Consider the following 26394-nt stretch of genomic DNA (forward strand, 5'->3'; position numbering starts at 1 on the left):
TCTTTAAGAATAAACTTTCATTTAAATTTTGGCAGCTTGTAAATTTTGGTTTGGTGATAACTGCTCCTTTGATATGTTTTATCCCTCAGTTACAGATACGTAGGGTCAGTTGACACATGTTCTCCACTTTAATGTAGGAATTTCTTTGTGTGTCTGTGAATATAAAGTAGCCTTTTCTTGCTCAAGGAACTTCATCTTTTAATTGATGAAACATGAAGGCCACTAACACTTCATTAATTAAATTACAGTGAACCTAAATTCCTACTGTGATTTACAACTGTTGTTTGCTCCAATAATGAAAAAAATTCAGTAGTAAACACCAATATATAACAAATCAGGTTGTTTAGTACAATGACCAGAATGTCTCTTGCTACAGGCTGTGTAATTCCTTACAATGCTGAAAACTGAAGTGCTTTAAAAATTTTAAGGGAGGAGTATGTGAAAAAGAAGAAATCCTAATTTTATGATAAAAGTGTACTCCAACATTTGAGCTATTTACTGCATAAACCAGAGTTGCTCAGAGTATAGCACACTTTTCTCATTTCTTTAAGGGCTGTTTTATTAATGGATAAGTATCTAATTGCTGCAGTCTCTGGACAGTATTATGCTTTTGAGTTCACTTGACTGAATCAATGAAATCTGGTGCTCCTTATCAGTGAGATCTGCTGTTCAAAGGTCCATTAGGAATAAAAGCAAACCCTGACTCCTGCTGTGTGAGGACACTGGTAAAGCAATGCTTGCTCAGTGCAAGTGGGATGTTAAACAGGACTGGTTTTCTGCCAAATTAATGTGGAGCCCTGCTCCTGAGCTTCTTTATTCTCTGTCATGCAGATGTGAGGGTTTGTCTGGTTTCATCAATTTGTAGTTAGGTTGCTGACAGAGTGAGCACTCATGCAGATAATAATTTGGTATACAGGCTATAATTATGGCTACAGTGACTTCCACTTACCCTTACTAATAACTCGGCATGCTATCCAAAATACGATTGATACCAATACCTGAGCAGCAAGTGCTAAGCGTGTCTTGGCACAACTCCACCTGTTCCACAAGCTTGTCCCAGAGGAGGGGGAGCGCTGGGGCAGCAACTTCTGGTACAGAGAGCTGCTCTGCAGAGAGCATAAACTGGGGCAGGCATCATTGCCTGCCAGAGCACTGCCCACCACACCTCTTCTCTGCAGTTATGCCAGGGAATACTTGGCCCTGCAATTTAAGGAAGCATAAAGGCAGCTGAAGTCATTTGCGTCCCACTCTCCAGGTGGGAGAACAGAGCAGCAGGACAGATAATGTCTGGCTCACTGATTTTTCCTTTTTCCCTCCTGAACTAATTACTGTTGGATGATAGCTAAAAAATTAAAAGGCAGAAGTGCAAAATCACTGGGCCTGTTTGTAACCAAAAGAATTAGTTTCCTGACTCTCCTTTTCAGTAAATGTTCAAATATAAAACCTTGAGGATAGTTTGTCAGAAGGAGCAAAAGCAGAGAAAAGAGTTAGATGAAAGCAGTGGTTCAGTCCCTATGCTAGAATCTCACTGGGGCATGTTTTCTACGCATTACAAGAGGTATTGCCCTTCCCAAGCCTTATCTGGGAAGCAAAAGGCTAAACGTGTTTCCACCGAGAAAGTGATTTCCTCGTAAATTCATCTTTGAATCCTCTAAGCAAGGACTAAACCCGGAGAAGTCAGTGGTAGGCAAAGGACACCAAAAATAATTCGTTTGATTAATCTTTTTGAGCAAGACATCACAATGAGAGTAAGGGTGCATCTCCTACCGCTGCTGATTTCAAGCGGTCCCTGGTCCATGCTATCTCTCAAAGCGTTCATGGGTCTTGGGTAGACAAGTGCCAGATGGCATAGGCCAAAACTACAGCAGGATGCACGATAATAAGTAAACCAGAGGGATAACTGCATGTCAGTACTTGAGCCCATGTCCTGTCTAGTTTCCTTGTACAGATCCTGCTGTGTGATTGAGTCCTTGAATGAGGAGCCCTTCTGTCCTCGGTGACTGGCTGTTGGATGTGTGCACTCCAATTTTGATCATCATTTAGCCTATACCTCGCTCTGACAGTGCAAACGAAGCGAACCTATGTGACTCATCCCAGAGCTCTTTCAAGAGTGGAAATTCCCAGCTTTGGGAAGTACTTTGTTTGTGCTACTTTGTTTTTGTCATCATTGGATTTCTAAATGAAGTGGAAAAGAACACTTGGAAGCAATTGTGTAGCACTATATAGGAAACAACTATATATAGGCAATATAGGAGCCAACTCTCTTCTGGTTGTCTGCACTGTATTGGTATAGCCAATACAGTTCAGATTTTAAGCAGCGCTGCTGCTGCGTGGTACGTGGCAGACAGGGAGTTTTGGTGCTGAAGAGCGTCTCACCTAGTAGTGCTGTGCTTGCTAAAACACAGCTGGAAGTCTACAATAACACCACATTTACTTGTCTGTTATCTTTGACAATTACGATTCTCCATCCCACTTCAGTCTATTAAAATGATTGTCCATACTGCAGAATACTAGAAAGACACTTACTTGGTCTTTTTATGTTGCATTATTGCTAAGGGTTTATTTTGCTTTGTTTAAGGAAAACAGGTAAGGAAGCTTAAATAACAAATCTCAGGAAATGGAATGATCACTACATCTTTAGTTGAACTGGAACACACTTAAGAAAGAAGAGAGAGGTTTAAGTTAGAGTCATGGGAACTGGTGAACAAAGCACCAAAAAGCATGAAACCCCAAACACAGATGTAGCAAAGATTTTCCAGATGTGGAATTCTTTCTATGGATCAGTAGAGTTAGCTTAACTTACTTAAGCTATGATGATTATTGCGGGGGGTGGGGGGTGGGGGGGAAGTATGGCTCATTTCTTATCTCTCAGTCTTTTAATATAACTAAATGCAATTTACTTTGCTGAAGATTTTTATCTAGATTTGCTTTATGAAAAGATGTCTGTTTCTTATTCATCTTAGTTTGTCTAATGTGGCATACGTTGCCTCTCTGGAAATGCCTTTGAAATGTACTGCAAAAATTAATATATGTAGCAACCTCTTAGGCTGGAACCTTTCTTGGTTAATTTTTCAATGTCAAACAAAATGATGCCAAGTTTTGGATGCAACTGTAACATATGTATATATATTTACAGTTTTTAGTATGGTCTCTGTTGATGTTTGTGTTTTTATGTTCTCATGAGATATGCTCATAATTTTTTTTTTTTCTTTGCTCTTTATTCAGCTGAAGAATTGCCTTGACTTACATATTCTGGTCATTGATTTCTGCAAATTTTAAGATCCTTCTAATTATTGCTAGAAAGTTTCCCAATATGTAGAGAACTTTTGCTGTTGCTGTGTAAGTTATATAGTATTCTTAATTTGATGATGGATAGTTGGTACTGTTTCCTGGAGGAAATACATGCCTCTTACAAAAGAGAAGAAACACTCATGTAATAAAATTATATTCAGTGTACATATTAGGGCTGAATATTCAATATATTTTTACTACAAAATACCATTTCTGACACATTAAAAGCTAATTCAATATTTAGATAGTGACTTATCCACAGGAAATACTGCAATACTAATTTGACATCTTGGGCAAATTTTGAATTGGTACATAGAGGGTCGTGATTTGACTAAATCTTACAAAAATCAGTGGTAGGACTGTCATTAATTTCATTGAGGAAAGAGTTCTACTAATCAGTTTCTCCGTCATTAGCTTGTCGAGACTTTTTCTAAACTGTTTAAAACTTTAGCATCCGCAATATACTGAGGCAAGGAGCCCTTCAGTTTGGTTCCAGCATGTGTGGAGAAATCCCCTCCTCCCCCCTGTTTGTTTTGAATCTGCCACCTCCATTTGATGTCCTCTCATTCTTTTATGGGAAGCGACAAGCAGTTGCACATAACGTCAAATGGTTATCAACACAAAGTCATCAAACACGGGTAACTATTGTACTGTGACCAAAAAACAGCGAGGTGCAAAAACTTTTACTGTTGGAAGGAATGGCAGGTATTAAATCCCTGACTGAAAAAGCCAGTACTGTTTTCAAGGTAGCAGTGAATCCTACTCTAACTTGTATGCCAGAAACACTGTCTTCTACTTTACCCATTGTTACTGTCTGATCCTGCAATAGCTAATTGAATGGCTACTAAAAGGCATTTTTCCTACAAATGCTAGTCTGGATCTGTGCTTCAAAACAGAGTCAGACTTAAGTTGCAAGGGTGATCTGTATAAAAAGTACAAGTCAGAGATCTTCCTCTAAAAGGATGAAGGAAATTTTAGGAAAAGCTACAGATGAGTCTCTTTCAACTTTCCAATCATTTTCAAGCCACAAATGCTCTGATAATAATGAAATTATACCTGATAAAATTGATTAACCTGATATACACTTTAAAGGTTTGCCAGAGTGGGTATACGAGTTATGAATGTGAAATAGAGCCCTGCCAAAGACGCACTCGTGCTGACAAAAAAAAAAGTTACTCCACTCAAAGAGTTAGCATGAGCTATACCACCAAAATAAGTCCTTGGCACTCTCCAAACATTCTGGAGTTTCATCCCTGCTTTGAGAACCTCCCAAGGTAACTACAAGAGCAAAATCTTTCTAGTGTAGGCATGGGCTTTGTTCTGTAAATGGTGCTCTGTGTAAGTTAATTGATAGATAACAAATTCTTGACAAAAGTCTCAGTCTTTCTTTTCCTTCCTTGCAACGTGAAGAAAGATTGATTACAGGATGATGTTGTAAATTAGACAACCTTCTTGGAGGCAGCAGAGTATTTTTTTTTTTGCTTGCCTTTTAACAGATATTTCAACTGCTCTAATTTCAAGCCTGTATTTTGATATGTATTAAAATCTGTGGTTGCTCTCCTCTTTACCTTTCAATTTTGCTTATAGGCAGCTACTGAGCTATGATGTACCTGGCTAGCACTGTGAAATTGGTTACCAAATATCTCCTCTTCTTTTAGGCCAAAGTACAGCAGCAGGTGCAATTGAATCCACAGTAGCTTGGACTTTAAATTAGTACCTACCAATTGAACTAAAGAGGCTATCACTCAGAAAAACTACCAGAGAAATCATTTTAGACATGCATTTAGCAAACTTGCACTTACAAACTTAGTCCAAACTCATGTGACTGGAATGATTACCCGCGGGAATGACTCCTTACAGATTTATAGTTTATAGGCCATTTGGCAGTTGTGTCTATCAATAACCTTTCTTTTCTCTCTTTATTTTTAATACTTATAAATTAAGCAACAATTTCAGTTATCTGATTCTTTCCTAAAATGTCATGAAGGGGAGGTTCGCTAATAGCCAAAATCAACACAAAGGTAGACTGAAGATGGTAATAAAGCAATTGCATGAGGTAACTGGCTGACTTGGCTTACAAGAATTGTACACTGGCATCTACCATACGCTAGAGAACCAGTGTTTGATTGGATTGCCACTCCCTGATATGCGCAAAAGCAATCTAATTTTACAAGAGTATTTGCAGAGGAGATTTGACACTATGGCTAAACTTGATGACTAGATACCACAGGGTATTTCAAAATCTTCAAGACAGTGAAAACCACCTTTTGTCAGATATGGTTAGTATCTTTGAGTTTATAGACAATAAAAGATCTAGTCGCTCAGGCTGAACATACTACAAGCAGCTACAGCAATTCTCTCAAGCACCACTTGCTATACCAGAAGGCATTCAGAGCACAAGTCAACAACTCTAACATGGGAATAAAACCCCACCCCAGTCTGAACAACCCGTGCTGCCGCAGTTACATACAGCCCTAACATTGTGCTGCCAAGGGTGGTTCTGCATCAGGAAGACACTTTGCCTCCAGGTGTGCCTAATCCAAAGTGTGCTTTTGGGTGTCTCACCTGAGTTTTCAGCATGTCCTCAGAGGAATGTAAATAAGCATGACTTCTCATCAAACATCAAAGAGCTCTCTCTTTTCCCTAAGGATTTGTGAAAAGGAGCTTTTTATTAGAATAAGACAGGAGTGTAAAGTGTGCATGTAAGTACCTAAAATATATAAACAACAAAACCGTGTGCTGGTTTTGTGGAGTAAATCCCATCTCCCAGATGATCTGGGACTGAAACCATTTCTTACCGTTCTAACAGATGCAAAAAGAGAAAAGTTTCTTGCCATGCTTTCTTAAGTGTTCTAAGCTCTTCATATTAAAGCTGATTTAAAATTGTTCAGCTCTTTGGTTCATCTTCAACAACTCTGAAACAACTTAGCAGTCCAAGTCCTGTTTCCAAATATGAACACAGGAGCATAATATGATCTTACAGATGTTTTGAATGTTGTCTAGGAACCCAAGGAAGTAAAGAAGAGCTTATTAAATTTTTCAGAAATGACTAGATACCTTCATAATTCTGTGCCATGTGCAGATTTTACTGCCCAAAGGTAATCTTTACTGGGAATCAGTGTACAATTAGCAGGTGTCACAACAAGAGAGCTTGGTTTTCATCTTCAGGTACCTAAATAAGTATGAAAATGTAACCAAAAGTTAATTTTAAAATTTGGCTCCGGGTGCGCACCTCAGCTTTTCAGAAGCTGACTCTGTTTCTGGACACTGAAAAAGAAAACCCATCACCTGATTTCCAAATCAACATTCACATCACTACTTTGGAAACCATGGTCTAATGATTAGATGTCAGTATCAATTATGACCACATGAACTAGTTTACATTTCATCTGAATCAACACAAGTCTACCATGAACTCAGTCTGAACAAAATTAAGCTAAAAATAACTTGATTAACTGTTTGTCACCGTTCTCTGTTGTTATAGCCAAAAAAGGAAAGGAAGAACAATTTGTTCATTTTTGCTTTGATTTGAAAGCTATTTTTGGTCAAGGATTACCCCTTTTAGAATGTTTCTGATGTCCAACACAATAAGAGACCACAGTTTGGGCTGGGTAAGTATAAATGCTAACAAACCACTGTGTAACTGATAACTAACTATATACTGAAAAGCAACTTGATTAAGATTAAATATATGATACTAGCCAGAATATACTGAGTGCCAGTTTACAGTCTGTATGGTGGCATTTTAAAATGTGAGCACATTATAATTATAATTAATACTAAATTGAATTTGCTGAACGTAACAAATTCATAAGCCTTCTGCTGTATTTTCTGCTTCGACAACAAAAAGCTCAAATATGTAACATTGTTTCCCACAATATTTTTGTTTGCAAGTTGGGATTTTACAGTCTGGAAGGGCTGATAAATAAATTATAAAAAAAACTGTCTGGAGAGCAGCTTTATGGAAAAGGCCCTGGGGCCTTGGCAGAGCGCGAGCTGCGCGTGAGCCAGCAGTGTGCCCTGGCAGCGATGGGAGCTGGCAGCATCCTGGGATGTATCAATAAAAGCATGGCCTGTAGATGGAGGGAAGGGATTATCCCCCTCTATTCAGTGCTTGTTAGACCACATCTGCAATACTGAGACCGGTTTCAGGATCCTCCCAATACAAGACAGACATCAATAAAAGGGAACAAGTCCATGGGAGGGCCACCAAGCTAGTCAGGGTCTGGATGACTTGGCCCGTGAGCTGAGGCTGCAGAACTTGTTCAGCCTAAAGAGATGGCTTTGGGCGTCTTACCAGCAGCTCTTCAGGACCTCGTGGGAGGGCAACAAGAAGACAGAGCTGGGCTTTTCACATTGTGCATGTGAGGACGACAAGAGAAAACAGGCATAAACTGAAAACAGAAAGGATCAGACTGAATATAAGGAAAACTGCCTCCTCCATGGAGACAGGACAGCTGTGGAGCAGGTAGCCTGCAGAGGTTGCACAGGCTCCATCCTCAGATGTTTTCAAGACTGGAATGGATATAGTCCTGAGCAACCTTGTCTGACCTCAGGCCTGCTCCTGCTTGAGCAGGAGGTTGGAGAAAGGACTTCCAAAGGTCCCTTTCAAGAGAATTATTCTGAGTTATCCTTTGCTTAACTGTATTTTACTAATAGGTGATGAAGTCTGTTATGAGAGACATTCTTACAACTTATCAGTTTGTGATGAAACATATTATTAATGGCAAAATATGTTTAGAAGACTTCAATGCTCTTTTTTTTTTTTTCTAATCACACAGTTTCTGAGATAAAAATAACTTGCCTTAACAAGGAAAGTGTATCTTGCCTTAAAACCACATTGGATTGCACAGAAAAAGGACAGATGAAAGATTTAGCATAATGGTCAGCAGCAGTAATCACTCACCTGGCACTACATACATCTTTAATTCCTATCAGGAAAATATCTTGATTAGAATAAGGTAATTCTATTACAGAACTTAAGAGAGCAAACCAGCAAAGAAATCAACATTCAATTGCTCACCACAGGAATATAAGTCACTGCTTGTTTTCTCTAAAGTGAATAGCACTTGAATATTTGTTGAGGAAATATTTAAAGTTGTTTCCACAATTAACACAATCATCAAAGAATCTATAAAAATATCATAGCTACAAAAGCAGTAAAGTGTATGATATGGACCAGTGTAATGTAAAAATAATGGCCTATCCTTGTTATTGATCTAAACTAATTCAGTTAAGCTTTTCTCTCTCAGTATTTTAAAGATCAAAATAGATGAGACTGTATTAAAGAAATTAACAAAATTGAACGTCTCTGGAGATAACAACAGCATGTTTTGATTTAAAAAGCTCTTCCAAAGAAGTACATAAGCAGGTCTGTACTGATGGCCCATACTAATGCACGTGGAATAAGAAAACCAAAGCTGGCTAAATATTTGACAATTTGATGCACAAGAGGTTCTGTTAGTTCTCAGATACTTCAGCTGTACTTCACTGTTAGGCAATGATTTCACGGAATTTGTTTTAGCCTTCCAGAAAACACCTGTTTTCCTGTTGAGGCATGGGACCTGAATGTTTGTGTCCTTCTTCAAAGGTAGATAGCCTTCTTGACAGCTGGCTCCCCCTCCGAGCACTTTCACACTACCTGGCTCTACCCTTCGCTTTTTAGGACTCAAGAAAGTAATATACAACAGACATTCATGAGAAGTTTTAGGGACCATCCTTCTGCCAGTGCATTTAGCATGGTTCTCAGTGGACTTTCAGGGGAGAGCCGCAGTTCCAGGATCTACTGTTTCCTCCAAAACCAATGGCCACAGTGCCTTAACATAAGGAGACTTTGGCTTCGCACAGCGCTATGTGCATTTTAAAGTTTATGTGTTGGTATTCACATGCACACAGTGAATATGGTGTGACTTCTAAAAGTGAAGTAATTTATTCAGAACAACAACTATGGTAGTGTGCGGTTAACAAGCCACTAAAAATCCAATACCAAAAATCATTACATCAGCTATTTTACTGCCTTTAGAAAAAATAAAGAAAACCCAACAACTAAACATCGTCAGGAATCGTAGCATGAAATCTCAGCTTTCAGTATCTATTGACATCACAAATCTTTTTTTCTAGTAATGAAATGGATGACAAGGGAATAAAAATGTATCTATTAGCATCTATTAGTGCTTGGCAGATATCCACGCATAGTCTGGCAGAGTTTCTGTAACTGTTTTTTAGTATGACAGATTGAAGTGCAAGTGCTCACCTGACATTTTTATTTAGAAAGCAAACACTCAGCTAATACAAGTTTTATAACTGTTGCAACATCAACAGTAAAAGAAAGATTAGCTAGGAACTGGTACTTCATACTAAGGCCTCACAAAAACACTAATAAGACTGTTCTACTAAAACCAGATACAATATTTACAAAAAGGAAGAATTAATAATTCATTTTGCCCAGTTTATTCTAGAATACTGGCTAGAGATATTGTAAAGCAGCCAGAAAACTAGTAACTGTGCCAATTAACTTGTATTTCTGTCCAGTTTATGTGGAAACTGATATCCTGTAGCCAGTCAAATTCAATTTTTTAATGTTTGCTCTAAGTTCAAAATAATTTATGTGTGGATGAACCTTTAATGACTTCATGAAAACAGCATCCAGTGGATACTGCTCATAGAAAGGATTGATTTCTCTGGATCTAGAACATATTTGCAAAATCTAGTGGGGATTTTCTGGGTTCCCCCCCCCCTTTTTTTTTGATTAGAGCTGTAGTTCAATGCAATGAAATTAAAAGAGCACTACCTGGTGTGCCGAGCAGTTGGTCTTTTATGTGCCTTGTTTAATGACAGTGAACCTGTTCCTACTGAATTTTCAAGGTCCTCCCGCTGCGAGTTCTCACAGACGGGCCCGACCCACCTTGTCATCACTCCATCACCTCCTGTTCTGCAGTTTGTCTCACCATGGGGCCGAGCACCAAGTGTCCTCCGCTGCCTGACACCGACAATTAGAGTCTGTGAGAGGAAACACCCTGCCGTTAAGGTCCCTTTTATCATCTGTGTATTTGTCTTCCTTGCGAATCAAAGGCAACCAGGGAAATTAACACCAAAGGACATCGAGTCTGTACTGTATTAAATAGTATCTTTACCAGAAATCTAGAGGAGAAAAAAAAAAATTAGACTTGTGCTAGGCTCATGTTTTAATATTAACACCAGGGAGCTTTCAAACACTTTACATTGGCCAGAGATCCAATGAGGCTGCTGTCTTTGACTGTATTTAATACTTTATCGTCTTGTTTGCTTGCTGGTCACCAAAACACAGACGAGAACTGGGCTGTCGTATCTGTTCTACTCCACGCCAAAGGCTGACACTTTTATTTGTGCTGAAGTAGACCTCTCTAACCTAGTTAGAGTACTGAGATTTACCTAAAGAGGTTGTGCACTTTTCCCATAGTACATCTTTAAAGGAAGAGGGAATATTTTGGTAGAATCGTGAAAGCTCTTACAAGTGTGTTCACTTGCTATTCTGCTAGGGAATTTTTACTGGTACAGAGTATATAAAAAAAGCAAGTGACACTACTCAAGTCATGTGTTCTGTGTTTTTAAATTGATCCAACTCTGTACTTAATAACCAAAATGCAGTACTCAATGACTTGAAAACCCCTTATTTTATTTATAGAGCAGCAACTCTTCTAAATGTGTGTTCAACCAAAATACCGCAGGACAGTTGTTTTATGCACAGGAAAAAATTATTTATTATAATGCTGAACATTATGGACCAATGGTGTTAATATTTATTTAGGGCTAGACTAAACCTTCTGCCCTGTTTACATGATAGCACATAGTTTCATCACCTCAAGAGAAATAATCTGTACTAGTCCCTGGCCAGATGTGGATATTCACCCTACCCCTCCCGCTGGCTCTGTTGTAGCAATGTTTCTAAGTCACAAACAGAGTTCACTGTTCCCTACAAATATTTGCGGATAAGTTGGGAAATCATGAAGTAGGTCCACAAAGAGACTTAAGCAATAGTTCTAATATTGACTTATAGTCATTTCACCTTTCTTTTGGGAACACTGCTCCAGAAACTGAAGTTAGCCCTGAATTAGGAACCTCACAGTGGATTCATTGTACTAAATATTGGTATCTATGTTAGAAGCCATCTTGAGTCTACGGTTAGTGGAGAGTTAACCAACACCATTCATGAAGTCTCGTGTGTGATTCACATCAGTAAACCAAATGCTGACATACCGCCAGGTGAACCAAAGGTTCATACGTTGGTTATTTTTAGACTATAAATGAAGCCAACACCCCTAACTCTGACACAGACTCCGTTATTGATAGGTGAGATGAACGCTCCATCCAGTCAGCAAGGTAAATAAAGGTATGGGAACACATAAATTATTCAAAGGAAAGATGGATGCATCGGAAAAAAGTCTTTTGAAGCTGGTTGCTGGCCTGCTTTCCTGATTTAGGTGCCGATAGTCCCATCCCCCAGTCTTTTATCTCTTGGCTTGAGCCATCATTTTCCCTGACTATCCATGTTGCTTGATCTTAACTTCCAACTTAAAAAGTTCTTTTAAAAGATTTCTTTTTTCTTCACCATTGCCAGAAATGTCAAAAATATTGAGACTTCTTAAAAATGCATTTCACAGAAATAGCTGATGCCACAGTACATCATTTGTCATACCCTAATTCACACAACTTGAAGCAATAGTGTACACAGTTAGGCTTGACTGATGTTCTGCTCAATAGACTGATCAATTATAAATTTTTGCCAAAGGGACTCTGCAATTGCAGATTTTACTGCACTTTCCACTGCAGAAAAAATTAACTGGTTATGGAACTTTTGAGTTATTAATTGAGAAAAGTAGCAATGATTTCAGAGTATTTTTGGCTTTACTCTAAATCTAAAAATAGTGGGGGATTTTTTGTGGGTTGGTTTTTTTTTTTAAGGTACTCCATCTGAAAGTTTGTATTTGATGTAGCCAAAATTTACTGCATGTTGGAAAATATATAAAATTGATAAAATATTTAATTTCAAGGATTAACAACTGCTATGAACATAATCAGTAATGTGTGGACTTCTAAGCTGTTTAAACAGCTTGATCCATTTAAGGATCTAAATGTTTGGTTGCCTATAGGAAAAGCATTTGAAAGTATTGGAGTATCTAGAGTCTACAGAATAGAAAGTCTTGTAAATCCAGAAACAATGAAATAACAGCCTTTCTACTTTCTTGTATTTCTCATTCCAGCCCCAGATGAAATGAAATAGTATTAAGTAGGAAAGAAGGAGCTACAAGACATTATTACTTCAAATTCTCAAAATGAGAAAAGATGTTTGACTAGACATTTTGAGTGCATTTTTAATCCAATTTTAATACAATGCTATCCATCCTATTTACCTACTTGTTATTAGCATTTTCAGTAGTAAAACAAACAATTCCTCCTTTTTGTTCTGTAATATTTTGTCATATATTTTAGTCTGTTTGTAATAATACAAACTAGAAGGAGTTACATTGTTGGTATTTCCAAATAAATATCAAAATTAGTATTTGTTTTGTTCTCTTACAGCAGACATGCAAATATGTTATATTCTTTTTTGAAGGTTTTTCACACCTTAGTTAAGGCTTTGTGATTCATGAATCTTACGCAATACCATTTTTCTGGTGAAGCGTAAGCAGCAATGATCAAATGGCTAGTTCAATTGCAAAACATGATACCTCAATGTCTGAATCAAGATCCATTCACATTTGAAAAAAATAGCACTAACTACCCCTAGAACCAAGTGACTTCAGTCAATAGGCCTGATTTAAATAATTATCTCCCTAATGCATACTTAATATTTCCAAAGAAAATCATAACCTCATGAGCTCCTGACCTGTAAAGACTTAAACAAAAGCCAAAACTGATTAAAAGGCAACCACACTTCCATTCACAGTCTGGCTTGTGCTCACATACACGGAAATGTCAGCAAACTGACTCCATGTGGCATGAAGTTCCACCTAATATCTGCAGTATTAAATATAATGCTTTCCGCAAAAAACATAATACTGAAGTCTGGGCAGGAAGAAGGAAGAGAGAGATAGATTCATATGCATGTGTACAGGTCATAAATTATATGTCAAAAATACACGTATTTCATACCGTCATCAACACTGACATGTTAGGTAGTTTCAACACTGAAGAAGCAAGCATAGACCTTTGAGTTTTATTTCTGATTTTACAAGCTGTTAGCTATGGCAAGCACTTGTTGCAGCTCTATTCCTCTAGTATAAAACTAGGGTCACTACATCTCTATGACCTGAAGATTTTTTTAATGACTTTCAGATAGTTTTTTTATCTTGTATTTTCCAAATATGTACTGCCTCAGAAAAATAAATACCAAATAATACCACCTGTGAAATCTATGAAGAAATTGCTTATTAAATATGGGTCACATTATTTATGAACTTCAACAGCTAAAAGAGCAACATCCTGACCAGACAGCTCCATAGCTTTTACAGTACTGATTAGCACTGTAGCTTTTCTCTCAAAAAAGTTTTTCTAACTTATTCTTCTCCCTTAATAAACAAAAGAAAACAAAGAATCTGAACCAGGATAATGCAAGAATACATCACCAAGAAAAATCAGACATAAATCAGAATGCCAGGTGGCATTTGGATATTTTGAGGTATTTTTCAAGCTGTATTTGAAGTACAGTAGCAAACTATCAATTAAAATAAATGATAGAGAAACCAACAGAGATTCTAGAGACCTAGAGCGCTGAGTGGAGTGTTCCCTAGTGTTTATCAAAACAATACATCCATTTGACAGTGTCTAGCAGACAATCACTAATAGATTTCACATACCAACACCAAAGTACGTATAGCATTCAGAGAACATATATAACAAAAGAACAGAAGAAACAAGCTTTCAATATTTCTGGAAGTACTTAGCCAAAATAAAAATTATCATCTCCAGTGAAATACTCCAGATAATCAAAATTTCCTGCCATACTTAAAGACAGACAGTAAAGTTCACATTAAATCATCAGATTCCACTGACTTGAACAAACCCACTGGCATCCATGATTGTTAATTGAGACATCAAATAAATCAAAATAGATTTTAACGCCAAGTAACAAGTTAGTATCTAGAGGAAGACTGACATGTAAGGGGCAGCTGCAATTCAACCACGTACTTTGTAGGATAGTTTCAAACATCTTTATTAGTATCACACAGAAAGCTGGACTGATTTTCAGAAAGAGAAAAATATCCTATTCAGGAAACAATGAATAATCTTTACACAGACATTTGTCAGGTCTGTAACCCTACACATTCAAAATCTCACTGTTGAAGCCTGTCTTTTGTCACTTAGTTAAGTAACACTGTATTCCACAAAACAAATACAAGGAAATGAGAAAACAAGTAACTATTTACTCACCAGCCTTCTCCTTCTCTGAAATAATTGGCATAGCCTAAAAGAAAAAAAAAACCAAACAACACTATTAAAAAAAAATAATATTAGGGAAACATTATAAAATCCTAAGGTGCATTTTATGAGTGTCCAGAAGGTCTGGAAAGAACTGAGGTCTCACTGTATTAAGCACTCTGGAGAGAAACATACAGTTCCCATTTGAGTGGCTTATAGTCTATTATGAAACTAATTGTTGGTTTAAAAAAAAAAAAAAAGAACTGGGAGAGAAGGGAGGAGATGGAGTTAATAAGATATTCCAATGATCACATTTTGAAATAATCATCCTAGAATACATGCCCACAAAATTCCACTGGGATATTACAAAATAATTCTGAAGGAGTGAAGACAAAAACTGTATGGCTGAAGATGAGACTAAAATACCAAATCTTTCTTCTGCAAAACACGAGTAGAGTTCTGCCATTGGCTCCATATAGTTAGGACTTGGGCTTAAATATATGTTGTTCTAGAACATAACAATTTCTTAGTTTTTAGGTAATTTCTCAGAGAGAAGTAACAGAAGTGTTTTCATATTGTTTGTAATTGGTTTTGGACTTGGAAAATTGTGTGGTTTTTGAATGTAAAAATCTTTTAGTCTGAAAGAAAAGCATCTTATAATACAGAAGAACTTTCTGGGTGGATTTTTCCTAAAATAAGTTGGTTATAGATTGAAAGAACAGTAAAATGGAAGTTATATGGAACACATATAAGGAATATGCAGATATGATAAAGGTAAGAAAGGCTGGATGAGAAATCAGATTGGCTATGCAGAGCTGCCATGTGAGTTAAGGTATCAATTTTACATCCCTTTCACTCAGAGTCTAGCCTTTGTTCAGCAGATTTTCCTGCTGCAGGTTTCACAGAAAAAGAGAGAGGGGAGTAACAGACAGAAATCACAAAACATCCAGTTTCAAACTTTCTATGGAGTTCCTGAAATAAACTTTGAAAATTTTATTGCAGGATTTGATTTGTCCTGCTATACGAAATAGCATTTTATAGCATTTCCTGGATGATATTTTGCACAAAATTTCAAATAGAACATGACTTAGACAATATCTATTAATAAATACCTTAGAGATTGGTAATTGCCATAAGAATCTTTTTGTGATTCTTTCTGTTTCACCTGTACTCTGCCTAGTTAAATACCTGTTGCTTGAGTTTGGCATTCAAAAATGTCATATCCTCAGACTAATATTATTCAAAACAACAGCAGCGCCTTGCTTGAAAAGCATTTCCCTTGTTTTGTACAAACATATTTCTTCAGAAGAAGCAGTATTTTGCTCCAGTAATGCAATGAAGGCAATAACTTCCATAGACTGAAGAAAGTTAGCATGCCAGAGAAACAATAAAATCACAGAATGAATCAAGGTATTGGTTGCAAAGAAAGAAAATGTATATCATGTACAGATTTTTTTAAAATAATTGACAGAATTTTGAAAAACTATATAATTTTCTTCTCTTTCCCACACCTAGCAAGTGGTTATACTTGCTAAGAAAAATGAGAAAATAAGAAAACACCCCTGATTCAGTGTTATCATCTGAGACGGAAATTTGTAAGGAGAGAAGTTTGTAAAGAGGTGAAGGTGAGAAACAAGCAAACAAACAGGAACAGAAAACTAAACAGAAGAATAAAAAAGAACAAGGGAACATCAGTGTAAATCAAATGGAAGAATCAGGACAAAAGAAGGAAAGATGGTGACAGGTTATTATCACATTTTAATTTTGAGCTCTATTAGCCATAAAAAAAACCCCAAACCCAAACCAACAACCACCCAAAACCCAAGGTGTGATGGCATCCTTTAAGATAAGCTTAGAAGACAACATTGAGATGACCGGAGAGTGTCAGCATGGAAATCATAAGCTGTGTCATGGAAAAGAGAAAACAGTTTGATGGGGACAGCCTTTGTAAGGTCTAAAACGCAAGGCCAAGATGAACAGCTGTGATTCAGTGGACTGGGGGGAAGCAGTTGCAGAACTCAATGGGGATATGACAGAGTGACAAATACAGAAGATAATTTCTCTGGTGGCTTAGTGACAGACTTAAATGGACTTTAATAATGTTATCCATAACTGCCATGTGAGTGACTGGTAGTGACTTTGGCCTGAATGAACATTTCTGAATCAGCTCCCATCATTATTCATATGAGCATGCAGAATTCTTTTTTTCTTCATATAAGCATATCAGATTTTAAAATATTGTTAATTTTGCCATTGGTCACTTCAAGTTATTTCCTGGAAATATAATATATTTCTAATTCATTATCACTAAAACATGTTGATTTATAACCAAACATAAATTTTAGTAAATTTGTTAGATATCTTTAAGGTTGTTCAGCCCAGGTAAAAAGCTGTAGCAGGAAATACAAAGAACTATAACGCCTCAGGACAGACATGTAAGTCACAAAATTAGTACTTCTGTTAACTAGCATGAAGAAGCACCATAAGTTCCAGACAATTTAAGCGTAGAGTGAGGTTTGCAGATAAAAGTACTTCCTACATTCCTATCTTGCAGTAGTCCATTAAGATTGATGCTAGACAAACCAATGTGGATTATACAATCTACCGAAAGTAAGAATTCTAAAATCGAGTCAGGTGCATGGGAAAAAAGAAATGCTACTAGATGATTCAGATAAAGAAATATATTCAAAATGATAGCACCCCAGAGTACATTAAGTTTTTCTAGAATACTTAGGAGAAGGACCTCATACAGTGGTGACTACCTGTCACCATCATTTGCCACTACTCCAGGTCCTACATAGGGCATTATGTAAACACAGAGACTTCTTTTATTGCCTCACTTTTCTTCCTGATATCAGAATTAGCCCACTTTTTCAGCAAAACATGGTTCCATTTCCTTCATGTGCTTTTAAAATTAGAACTAATTTTTTCTGTTTTGGTCCTATTGATTAACTGCACAAGAAAAAAGTATAGTATTTTCCAAGAACCAAATATATTCTCAAATTCATGGAATCCAAATTAAAAAGAAAAAAATTATCTCTTAAAAACCCTTATAGTAGCATCAAATTAATGAAAGTGAAATCTTTTCTTTATAGAACAGAAGAGGAAGCATTTTTTAAAAAAAAAATCCATATGCTTCTCATTATGAAGATTGCAGTTAACATGAATGTTTGACTCATAACATGGTACTGTGGCACACTTATAAATTCTGTATCCATTCTAACAGTTATAAAAGATTATTTCCTTAAAATAATGTATATAAACAAGCAAGTCTTACTCGTTAATTCTTTACAATTTAATGAGAACTCATATATATATATATATATCATATCTTTAGTCAAGGGTTTAAATTTGTTTCGTTTACAGAAAAATGGTAAATCTTCCTATTTTATTAAAAAAATATAGTAAATGTAAGTTCCCTGATTAAAAAAACCCAAACCAAGAAATACCCCAAAAACCTACCCTCTTTATCCACAAAGTATAAAGACATCTTGGACGATACTTTGATAGAATCATAGAATGGTTTGGGTTGGAAGGGACCTCAAAGACCATCTAATTCCAACCCCCCTGCCGTGGGCAGGGACACCCTCCACTAGACCACGTTGCCCAAAGCCCCATCCACCCTGGCCTTAAACACTTCAAAAGCGATTTCAAATATGTCTGTTTTCTAAACAGAGTGTAATTCTGCTGAATCAAGATATAAAATGAGCAAAAATTTCTGTCAGAATGCTCTACTGCTGCTTAAAAACTGAGGAAAAAAAATCCTAAATGAACATAGCACTTCTGGAAAATTTAAAATAAAGTAAACCACAAGCAAATCTTGTTCAACAAGATCTCAGATAGTCCTACTATTGGTTTAGTTTTTTGTTAATACAGCTACGCATACCGCTTACATGCTGCCCGGTGGGAAAACATGATTGTTATGAGAAATGCTCTCATCTCCAGTACAGTTTTGAATTCATTGGAGACCTTCTTCCAATGAGTTCCATATGTTCCAAATGAATTGCATTCCCAGGAAGTGATTTAACATTTCTGGCAATGGAGCAATTAAACTGGATTTTCCTGCTTGGCCAGATGGGTTCACTGTAACTTCACATTATTTCTCACTCTCCTCACAGAACTAAAGAATTGGACTAACAATTTCCACATGATTGGGTCACATGCATTTAAAAAAAAAAAAACCACCACCAAAAACCAACCAAGTAACCAAATCCATGCATACCCCCTTTTTACACCCCCTTCACAGATTTCAACAAACACCCTCAAGTCAGGCTCCTGTATATTTTTAATAGTATATGGTCTTAGCAACACTAAGAAAGAAAAAGCAGGGGGAGGGGGGGGGAAGAGGAAATCCCTATCAGGGTATTGCTGAAATACACCCAGGATTTTCTTTTAAATTAAAAAAATATGATTTTTAACCTACGAAATTTTTAGTTGACATGTCATATTGAAAATTTTTGTATCATCCTTGCTGTATTGCAATTGATTCCCTGTAAATATGTCTGCAAATGTGACTGTAAAGCACATGTAAAACACTATATGAAATAAAATTTTTGCACAAATGAAATTTTGTTTGACCAAAGTCAAAACATCTATTTTTGTTCAGAGTTTTTAAGAATATTTTAACAGGAAAGAGAAGTAAATATAAATAAACACTTTCCCCCCAGAATAATACTTCTAGGGTTTGGGTTTTTTTTTTTTTTTTTTTTTTATTACAGAAGATAAAGTGCATTTGGCATTATGTGAATCACATTTTCAGTGCTGCCATCTAACCATAAAGGATATTATACAAAGCCCTTCCATCACTGAAGGCCATCAGCTACCCAGCCTTTTTTTCAGGTATGCATTTAAATAGACATGCTGGGAAATGTACTTGCTAATGATCTGATACATCTTGATTTGCAAGCATTTCTCTAGAATTTTGCCTGTGGAGATAATATCTTCTACTGTCCAGCATGAAAGTAAAACTCCAGGACAAACATTAGCATACTGGGATTTGACTAAAAAGAGAAAATCCAGCCTTCATAATAATTGTGAGCAGGTAACTGTTGCTGAGCTCAAGCTGTTATAAATCCTCCACCTTATTTTTGGAAGCACTTTTATGGTAATCACCTTCTAATCCTGCCAGTAAAAATCATGGTCTAAATTCTCACCTTAGTGGATGCTTCTTTTATGCAAAACAGTTTTGGTAAGAGTTGTTTTTTTTTCACTGAAATGATTTGCTTCAAGACCAAATCCATGTTCCTGTTCTAAAAACCTGGAAGCTTTATATTGCATTAGGAGTAGAAAAGAGACCAACCTCCAAAGCTTGCAAACATAAAAATGAATGTTATATTTAGTTTTTTTAATAGGATCATTAACTTTAAGACCAGAAACATTATGTAGATCAAAATATATCCCTGTTGTCTTCTTTCCACTCAAATGTTCAAAACACACAAAAGTCTAAAATTCTCTAAAGAAGAGCAATCTACTGAGCTTCTACAAGAAAGAAAGGAGGTAATAGCAACACAATATACAATTACCAAGGAAGGACTAATGAACCGAATGACAGAGAACCCTCTATCCTAGTAAACAAGGGCAAGCATGTACCTGAAAACTGAGGTCAACAACGCTCAGACAGAAAACAACTTTTAAGCATTATATAATTTCTGAAAGAGCGTACGTTCTGTATCGTCTGGAGTCCTTTATTTTATTTAGAAGGCATGCTCTAGTTTTCTTAATTTGGATAAGTCGTAGTTAATTTTAACTGAGTTATTTTATGGAAGAAAAAATTCCATGATCACTCAGATGGTTTGAAATTAGGGAAATACTGCAGTCCACAACCAACGATTTCCTCAGGTATATCCCTATTAGAATAAAATATTGAATACATATGTCTACTGGAAAATTCCAGTTTTTTAAACTAAAGCCTTAAGTGTTAATACATCAGATTAAGAGAGTAAACCTGTAAAAAACCCTTTTGAAAAACCTAATGAAAGTAAAATAATCTTTTGGTTTTAACATTGAACTGAATTGCTATAGCAATAATGTAGAAGAAAAACCAAGTATGATTGGTTTATCATTCAAAATTACTTACAAAACATTATTACATTAAACTTGTAAGTTTTTAAAGTAAGTTTTCAGTTCCCCACAACTGGGTAAGAAAAGAGAAAAACCAAAACAATCAAATTTCAGGACAGACTAGCTTAGGAGGAGAATTTAGCAAGGTCTTTCTTCTTTGTGGCCTTTTATTTTACTAAAGATTACAATTACCAGAAGTAGAGCAGAAGGCAATTAAAATCCACCCAACAATAAAGCTGCATCAATTAACTCAATTTTAAAAAGAAATTAATGTCACATTCAGAGGTCTCTGGCTACGTTTATGACAAAACTATGAATTTAGTTCTAGTGGAAGTACAAAGTAGTATGCTTGCCTGCATATGTTCTCCTCCAGCCAGTTGTATGCCTCTACCCAACTACTTTGTTTTCTGACTAGATATTTCTGTTTGCTTGAGCGTGTTTATGCCACTGAGGTCATGCACAGAGACCCCTTCTAGTTAGTGCTGGATGGTTGGCAGTTCTCCTTCCACGAGGCACTTGCCAAGAGCCTGCACTTGGGGTGGTCTGGTAACTTCCTGCGCCTTCGTCATTCAGCTGGCAGAGCGTGACCCTTGCTGGATTGGAAGCGCAGAACAAAGATGTAGGATAGCTGTCCTGTGCTCTGTTTGGTGTTGTTATAGACTTTCTGTAGATCAGGGTGAGCTCCCAATGCTCTGAAATCTGTCAGGACTGCATACAGCTGGTTTATAGGACAGATAAGACAACAGCTTATCTGCGGCTTGTCCAGACCATTAAGTAGAATTTGGACGTAATATAGAATTAAGTCCTTTCTCTTTAGGGATGCTAAAGTCTTCAGCTGCAAGCTCCTAAATACCCTGAGAGTTACCATCACACATTTTGTGAAGCATAATTATGATTTTTTTTAAATTAGCAATTCTTAGACCTCAGCTTATTTGCATATCAGGACTTAACTTGGAATAAAAACAAATGCATAAAATAAACTTGTTTTTTATACTTCCCAGGAGTTCCCCAGATAAGGAACTGTGTTGCCACTGGAACTGCTCTTTAATTACTGCCGTGGACATACAGTACTTGAAGGAGAGGTCAGTGAAATTTTAGTTTAATGTTAAGGAACGTTTATATAGCTTTTGGTAGAAACAAAACCTGTGCTTCCCCCAATTCCACCAGACATATGTATCTCTTCCCCAAAGGAACATAGCTTGAATGTTAACACCAAAGCTGAGATGTGACACGCTACCTCTAGAACTGGAGCAGCCCCAAGAGTGCTCATGCTTTTCATCAATCACCAGAGGTTCTATTAGGGTTCATTTACACATAGAGAGCTTTTTCCCAAGCTCAGAAGTCATTTGTTTAGCTAATGTTTATCTTATAAAACCTTTTACAATAACAAACACATCAATAAACCCTGAAACACTGGCAAAGCTGAACTACTTGGGAACCAGAGGGCATCCAGCTCTATAATGCAGCAGTAAAAGATAATTAAAGTCTCATGTTTCACATTTGTTTCAACATCATGTAATGTTTACAAACGTGATTTTCCCTTAAAACCCTTAAATTTGGGGAATGCTTCTACAGGGCTGACAGGAATCCCAGGTGATTTCAGTCTTTTCTCATCTCCTTTATACATAAAGGTTACAACCTTAGAATAAGTTCCATGTTTCATGTAAATAAAAAATTCTTTCAATCATGTGATGATAGAAAGTAAAATTTGTTACATGATGGCTCTAAGTTATCAAATACCTTTGAGCACTTACTTGCAGAGTAAAAGGGGAAATTAAACCCAATAAAATCATACCATTCCTGTCTTTTCCTAGCCACCTCAAAGAAAACAAAGGAGGCCTTTGCCCTTCATCCCAAGAAAAGCAAGTCACTCTTACCAATTTTGAAGGATGCAGACATGAAAATCAGGAAGCTTACCTCATTGCTGCAAGTGCTAGAGTCTATGATAGTGCAGAAGCTGCAAGTTCACAAGCTAACTGAGAAAAGGTTAGCAATATGAATCATCAGATATGTAAATTAGCAATCTGATTCTAATGATCTTTCTGTGTGGTCAGCCCAAATTCCACTAATGTTAGTCTCCTTGATTCAGATCTCACAGAGGTTAGCAGCAATAAAATCATATTTGAGTTTCTTGAATATTACACATGAAGGATTGGTATTTGTGCTGATCAAGGAAGACCTCACTATCTTCAGCTTTATGTTCTGAAAAAGAAAATCAGGTGTAGAGCATTGCAGCAACTTATTGACACCTACTGGGAGGGCAGAAACTATTGACATTTACTAACACCATCCTCCTGTGTGAGTTTGCTCTTTCGAATCTCTGCAGGTAACCCCAGCTGGCTACTCTTCCCATTGTTAGCAGCAGCAGGCTGCTGCAAGTGTTTAGAGATCTCTCTCCCTCTTTCAAAATAAAAAAGCAAACACCAAGAAACTAATTTTTAAAACATGGTATGTATGTTTTGGCACAAATCTTTATGCTCACAGTCTCATGTGAACTCAGTCACTGTGATATTACATTTGTTGGACCTGGGGAAAGGATCAAAAGCAGATCCCCAGGGAGGCTCTTGATCTTGAGTTTTATCCAGGCATAGAATAATAAATTACCACAAAAGCTACATTGCTTCTATGATCATGAAACCTTTACTTTCTGCAGAACATCATAGTTCTTTGCTCAGGAAGCTGAAGAGTCATATAATAGCTAATCATGAGATGACAGAGAGAGGAGGGAGGTAACATGCCAGATAGAATCAGTGACAGGTTTGGGAGAGTCAGTGGAGTGTTTTATTGTGGAAAAAAGTGCATGTAACTTTGGAAGGTGGCAAGGGTGATCACGGGATAATAAGTGCCAAATTTCAGTAAGTTATCACCAAGTCGGCTAGCTGTGATAATTACCATGTTTTTTCTTGGTTTACTAAAACATAAAGCAAAATAGATTAACATAAACCACCCTATTTGCTTTCACAAGGAGAAGACAAATGGCAAGGGGTAAAAAGGAGGGGAATAAACACTGAAATATGCTACCTGGATCTTGTTTGCTTATTTAACCATATTCTTGGAATGTCAGTTTGTTCATGCTCCAACATATATGTGTAGTGAGTGTAAGCTTAAAAATCACCAAACACCACTACCGTGACCTTACTAAGGCAGTATTTCTCTAGGTCATCCAAGAGAAAGAGAGCTGAAATGAAATGACTTCTTTTGAGTACTCTCTGCATATGTAGTGTGTCAAAGTTGTGGGTGACAGATAGAGGCAGTAAAACAGAAAGACATTTTTGGGGGTTAAAAAGTAAGAAAAATTGTTTTTCAGTTAATTCAAGAACTTCTGTTTCTTTCAAGATAATTGATTTTTAAAAAAAAGTAGGAAAGATATTGTGTATATGAAAACAACTCCTCTTTTATCCAAAAGACAGAAAAAAGAAATAAAAATATGTAACAAGTAAAAATGAGAAGTTTCTTTGTCACTGGGAAAAGAAACAGGAGCTTTATCTCCTAAAAGGGCCTAAGGAAATGATGCAAAGTTGGTTTTTTAATCCAAATATAACAATGAAAGTTCTAAAAAATACCCCAAGCCCTTGAAAAACCTCTTTGGAAAACAAAACATTCATCTGCACAGCTGTTTTATGCTAAAATGCTTGTAACATAAAACCAAAAGCTTGGTTCCTCCAGTACACTTAATAAACCAGAGAAATACATATTTCATCTGACATATAGTTTCCTCAGCTGGAAGTATTACCGGTAAGAGTGCTACTCCAGAGCTGTGATATGACCCATTCCTATTCCATTTCTTTAGGATCTTGCCACACCTTGCCTAACTCAGCAATGCCTACGCTAACATTTCATAGTACGCGCCTACATGGACAGACACCGGCACAGACAACACACACGCCACACGTCTTTCATCTCTGTGCATCAATCCCATGTTATTCCCAGGTACTATCTGTCAAGCTAGGATCTTTGATGTCATAAAAATCCAGAAAGCTAGAGAAGTACTCATACATCTGGGAAGTTTTGCTCATGCTGCTGACACATTTTAAAAGCCTGGGAGGAAGGAGGGGTGTTTTGCAATTGACTGCGGGGGACTCTGGGCTCCATTCATCACCTTAAGGCTCAGCCATAAATGCTGCAGGTTAAAGTTAGGATGAGCTTACTGCATGGTTAAGATGACAGGCTAGTTATTACTTTTCTTAGAGCAAGACCACTGGGGATAGTCAAGGTCTGGTATTAGAACAAGAATACTGGTTGGACAATCTTTGTGCCAGTTACAAATACTACAAACACCTCGTTCTTCTCATCTTTAAAATGGAAATAATAGTGCTTTACCATTAAATGGCATGTTTAGGGGCTTTCAAGTGCCTTGAGAAAAAAATTCTGCAAACTATTCTGATTGTTCTGTGATAGACTTTTCTATGCATTACGTCTGAAAGTGTATTACAAGATTAACACATAACATTAATCTTAACTTTTAGAACATATACACACAATTTTTCTTACAGTTGCTAAGATTTTTTTATTGTAAATCATCCAGAATGCTACGTATTTCTGTAGCTTGCCTTCTGATATCAAATATTTTCCAGTAAGAAGTTCCATATTTTAGTCCATTGTTTCTAAGATTTTGATTGTTAGAATCAGTGGGTGTTAAAGTAGCCACAGCTCCTTACATCATAAAAATGACACTGCATTTTTCATCTTAATTAACAGGTATAATAATTTTCTATTCGAACCATAGCTAACCATAGCTGGTGAAGTATATGCTCTGTCTGAAAAACCTTTATTTTATGAAGTCCTTTTATGGGACACTTAAAAATTGGCGACTTTCAATATTGCCATTCATTTATCTAACATAAGTTCTAAACATTATTATTTTCTATAGATGATTTCTTTTTAATTCATGGAAAAAATAAACTGTTACTGATACAGAGTACAATTCTGCTAAAGTCAGTAGGAACTTTGCCAGTTACTCCAGTACATGAAGGCTGAAGTGGACACTGCCTGACTCATAATCTTCCTGTCTATGCTCTGTCCATTTCCTTGTTAAAGACACAGTTTTGTGTGTGCATATATGGATATGCATAAAAGACAATAAAATCTACTATTAAAAGCCAGGATTTGTAACAAAACTTTTATTAATTGCTACATTTACTATAAAGACAGCCCTTTTAAGATCCTTCCTTTTCTAGAAGTTCTAAAATAGGTCTTCTTTCAGGATGACTTTATTTATTTATTTATTTAGTTCTGAATTTTATTTTTGGTTTCTGCAGGCACTAAGCAGAGAAGTGTCTCATCGACGTCTGTGTTCCCACGCTATTCCCATGAAAAGCTCGCTCAGGCTTGCAGACAGATGAACCACAGATCCTGAGAGTAGTAAGTGGGTCCAATTTAGCGAAGTGCTGGGCATTTTCCGTGTTTCCCCAGGATCATGCCCTAGTGGTACGGTTTCTTTCTGAATTGTTTCAACTTTCCCAAACTTTGTGTGGCATATTACAAAAATGTAGTTCACAGTTTCTAAACTTTCAAAACTTTCCAGAGGGAAACAGCACACAAGAGACCAAGTACACTCTTGGCTTTCATACCAATACCAGTCCCCTGAGGAAAGTTTGAATTATTCCATATTTTAGTTAAGAGGGACTATTACTACTATGAACCATT

At 36.7% G+C, this 26394-nt stretch overlaps 1 protein-coding gene across 3 annotated transcripts in view; it reads right to left on the minus strand.

The window, feature by feature from the left end:
* The window catches only part of DLC1 (DLC1 Rho GTPase activating protein), a 236988-nt gene that overhangs the window by 121785 nt on the left and 88809 nt on the right, over positions 1-26394 (minus strand). For all 3 annotated transcript variants that reach the window (XM_054823299.1, XM_054823298.1, XM_054823297.1), the window contains exon 5: positions 14701-14734. In XM_054823299.1, coding sequence (XP_054679274.1) covers positions 14701-14734 — 34 coding nt within the window. The remainder of the gene's footprint in view (positions 1-14700; positions 14735-26394) is intronic.

This window comes from Grus americana, chromosome 4 (assembly GCF_028858705.1).
Source record: "Grus americana isolate bGruAme1 chromosome 4, bGruAme1.mat, whole genome shotgun sequence".
Taxonomy (NCBI): Eukaryota; Metazoa; Chordata; class Aves; order Gruiformes; family Gruidae; genus Grus; species Grus americana.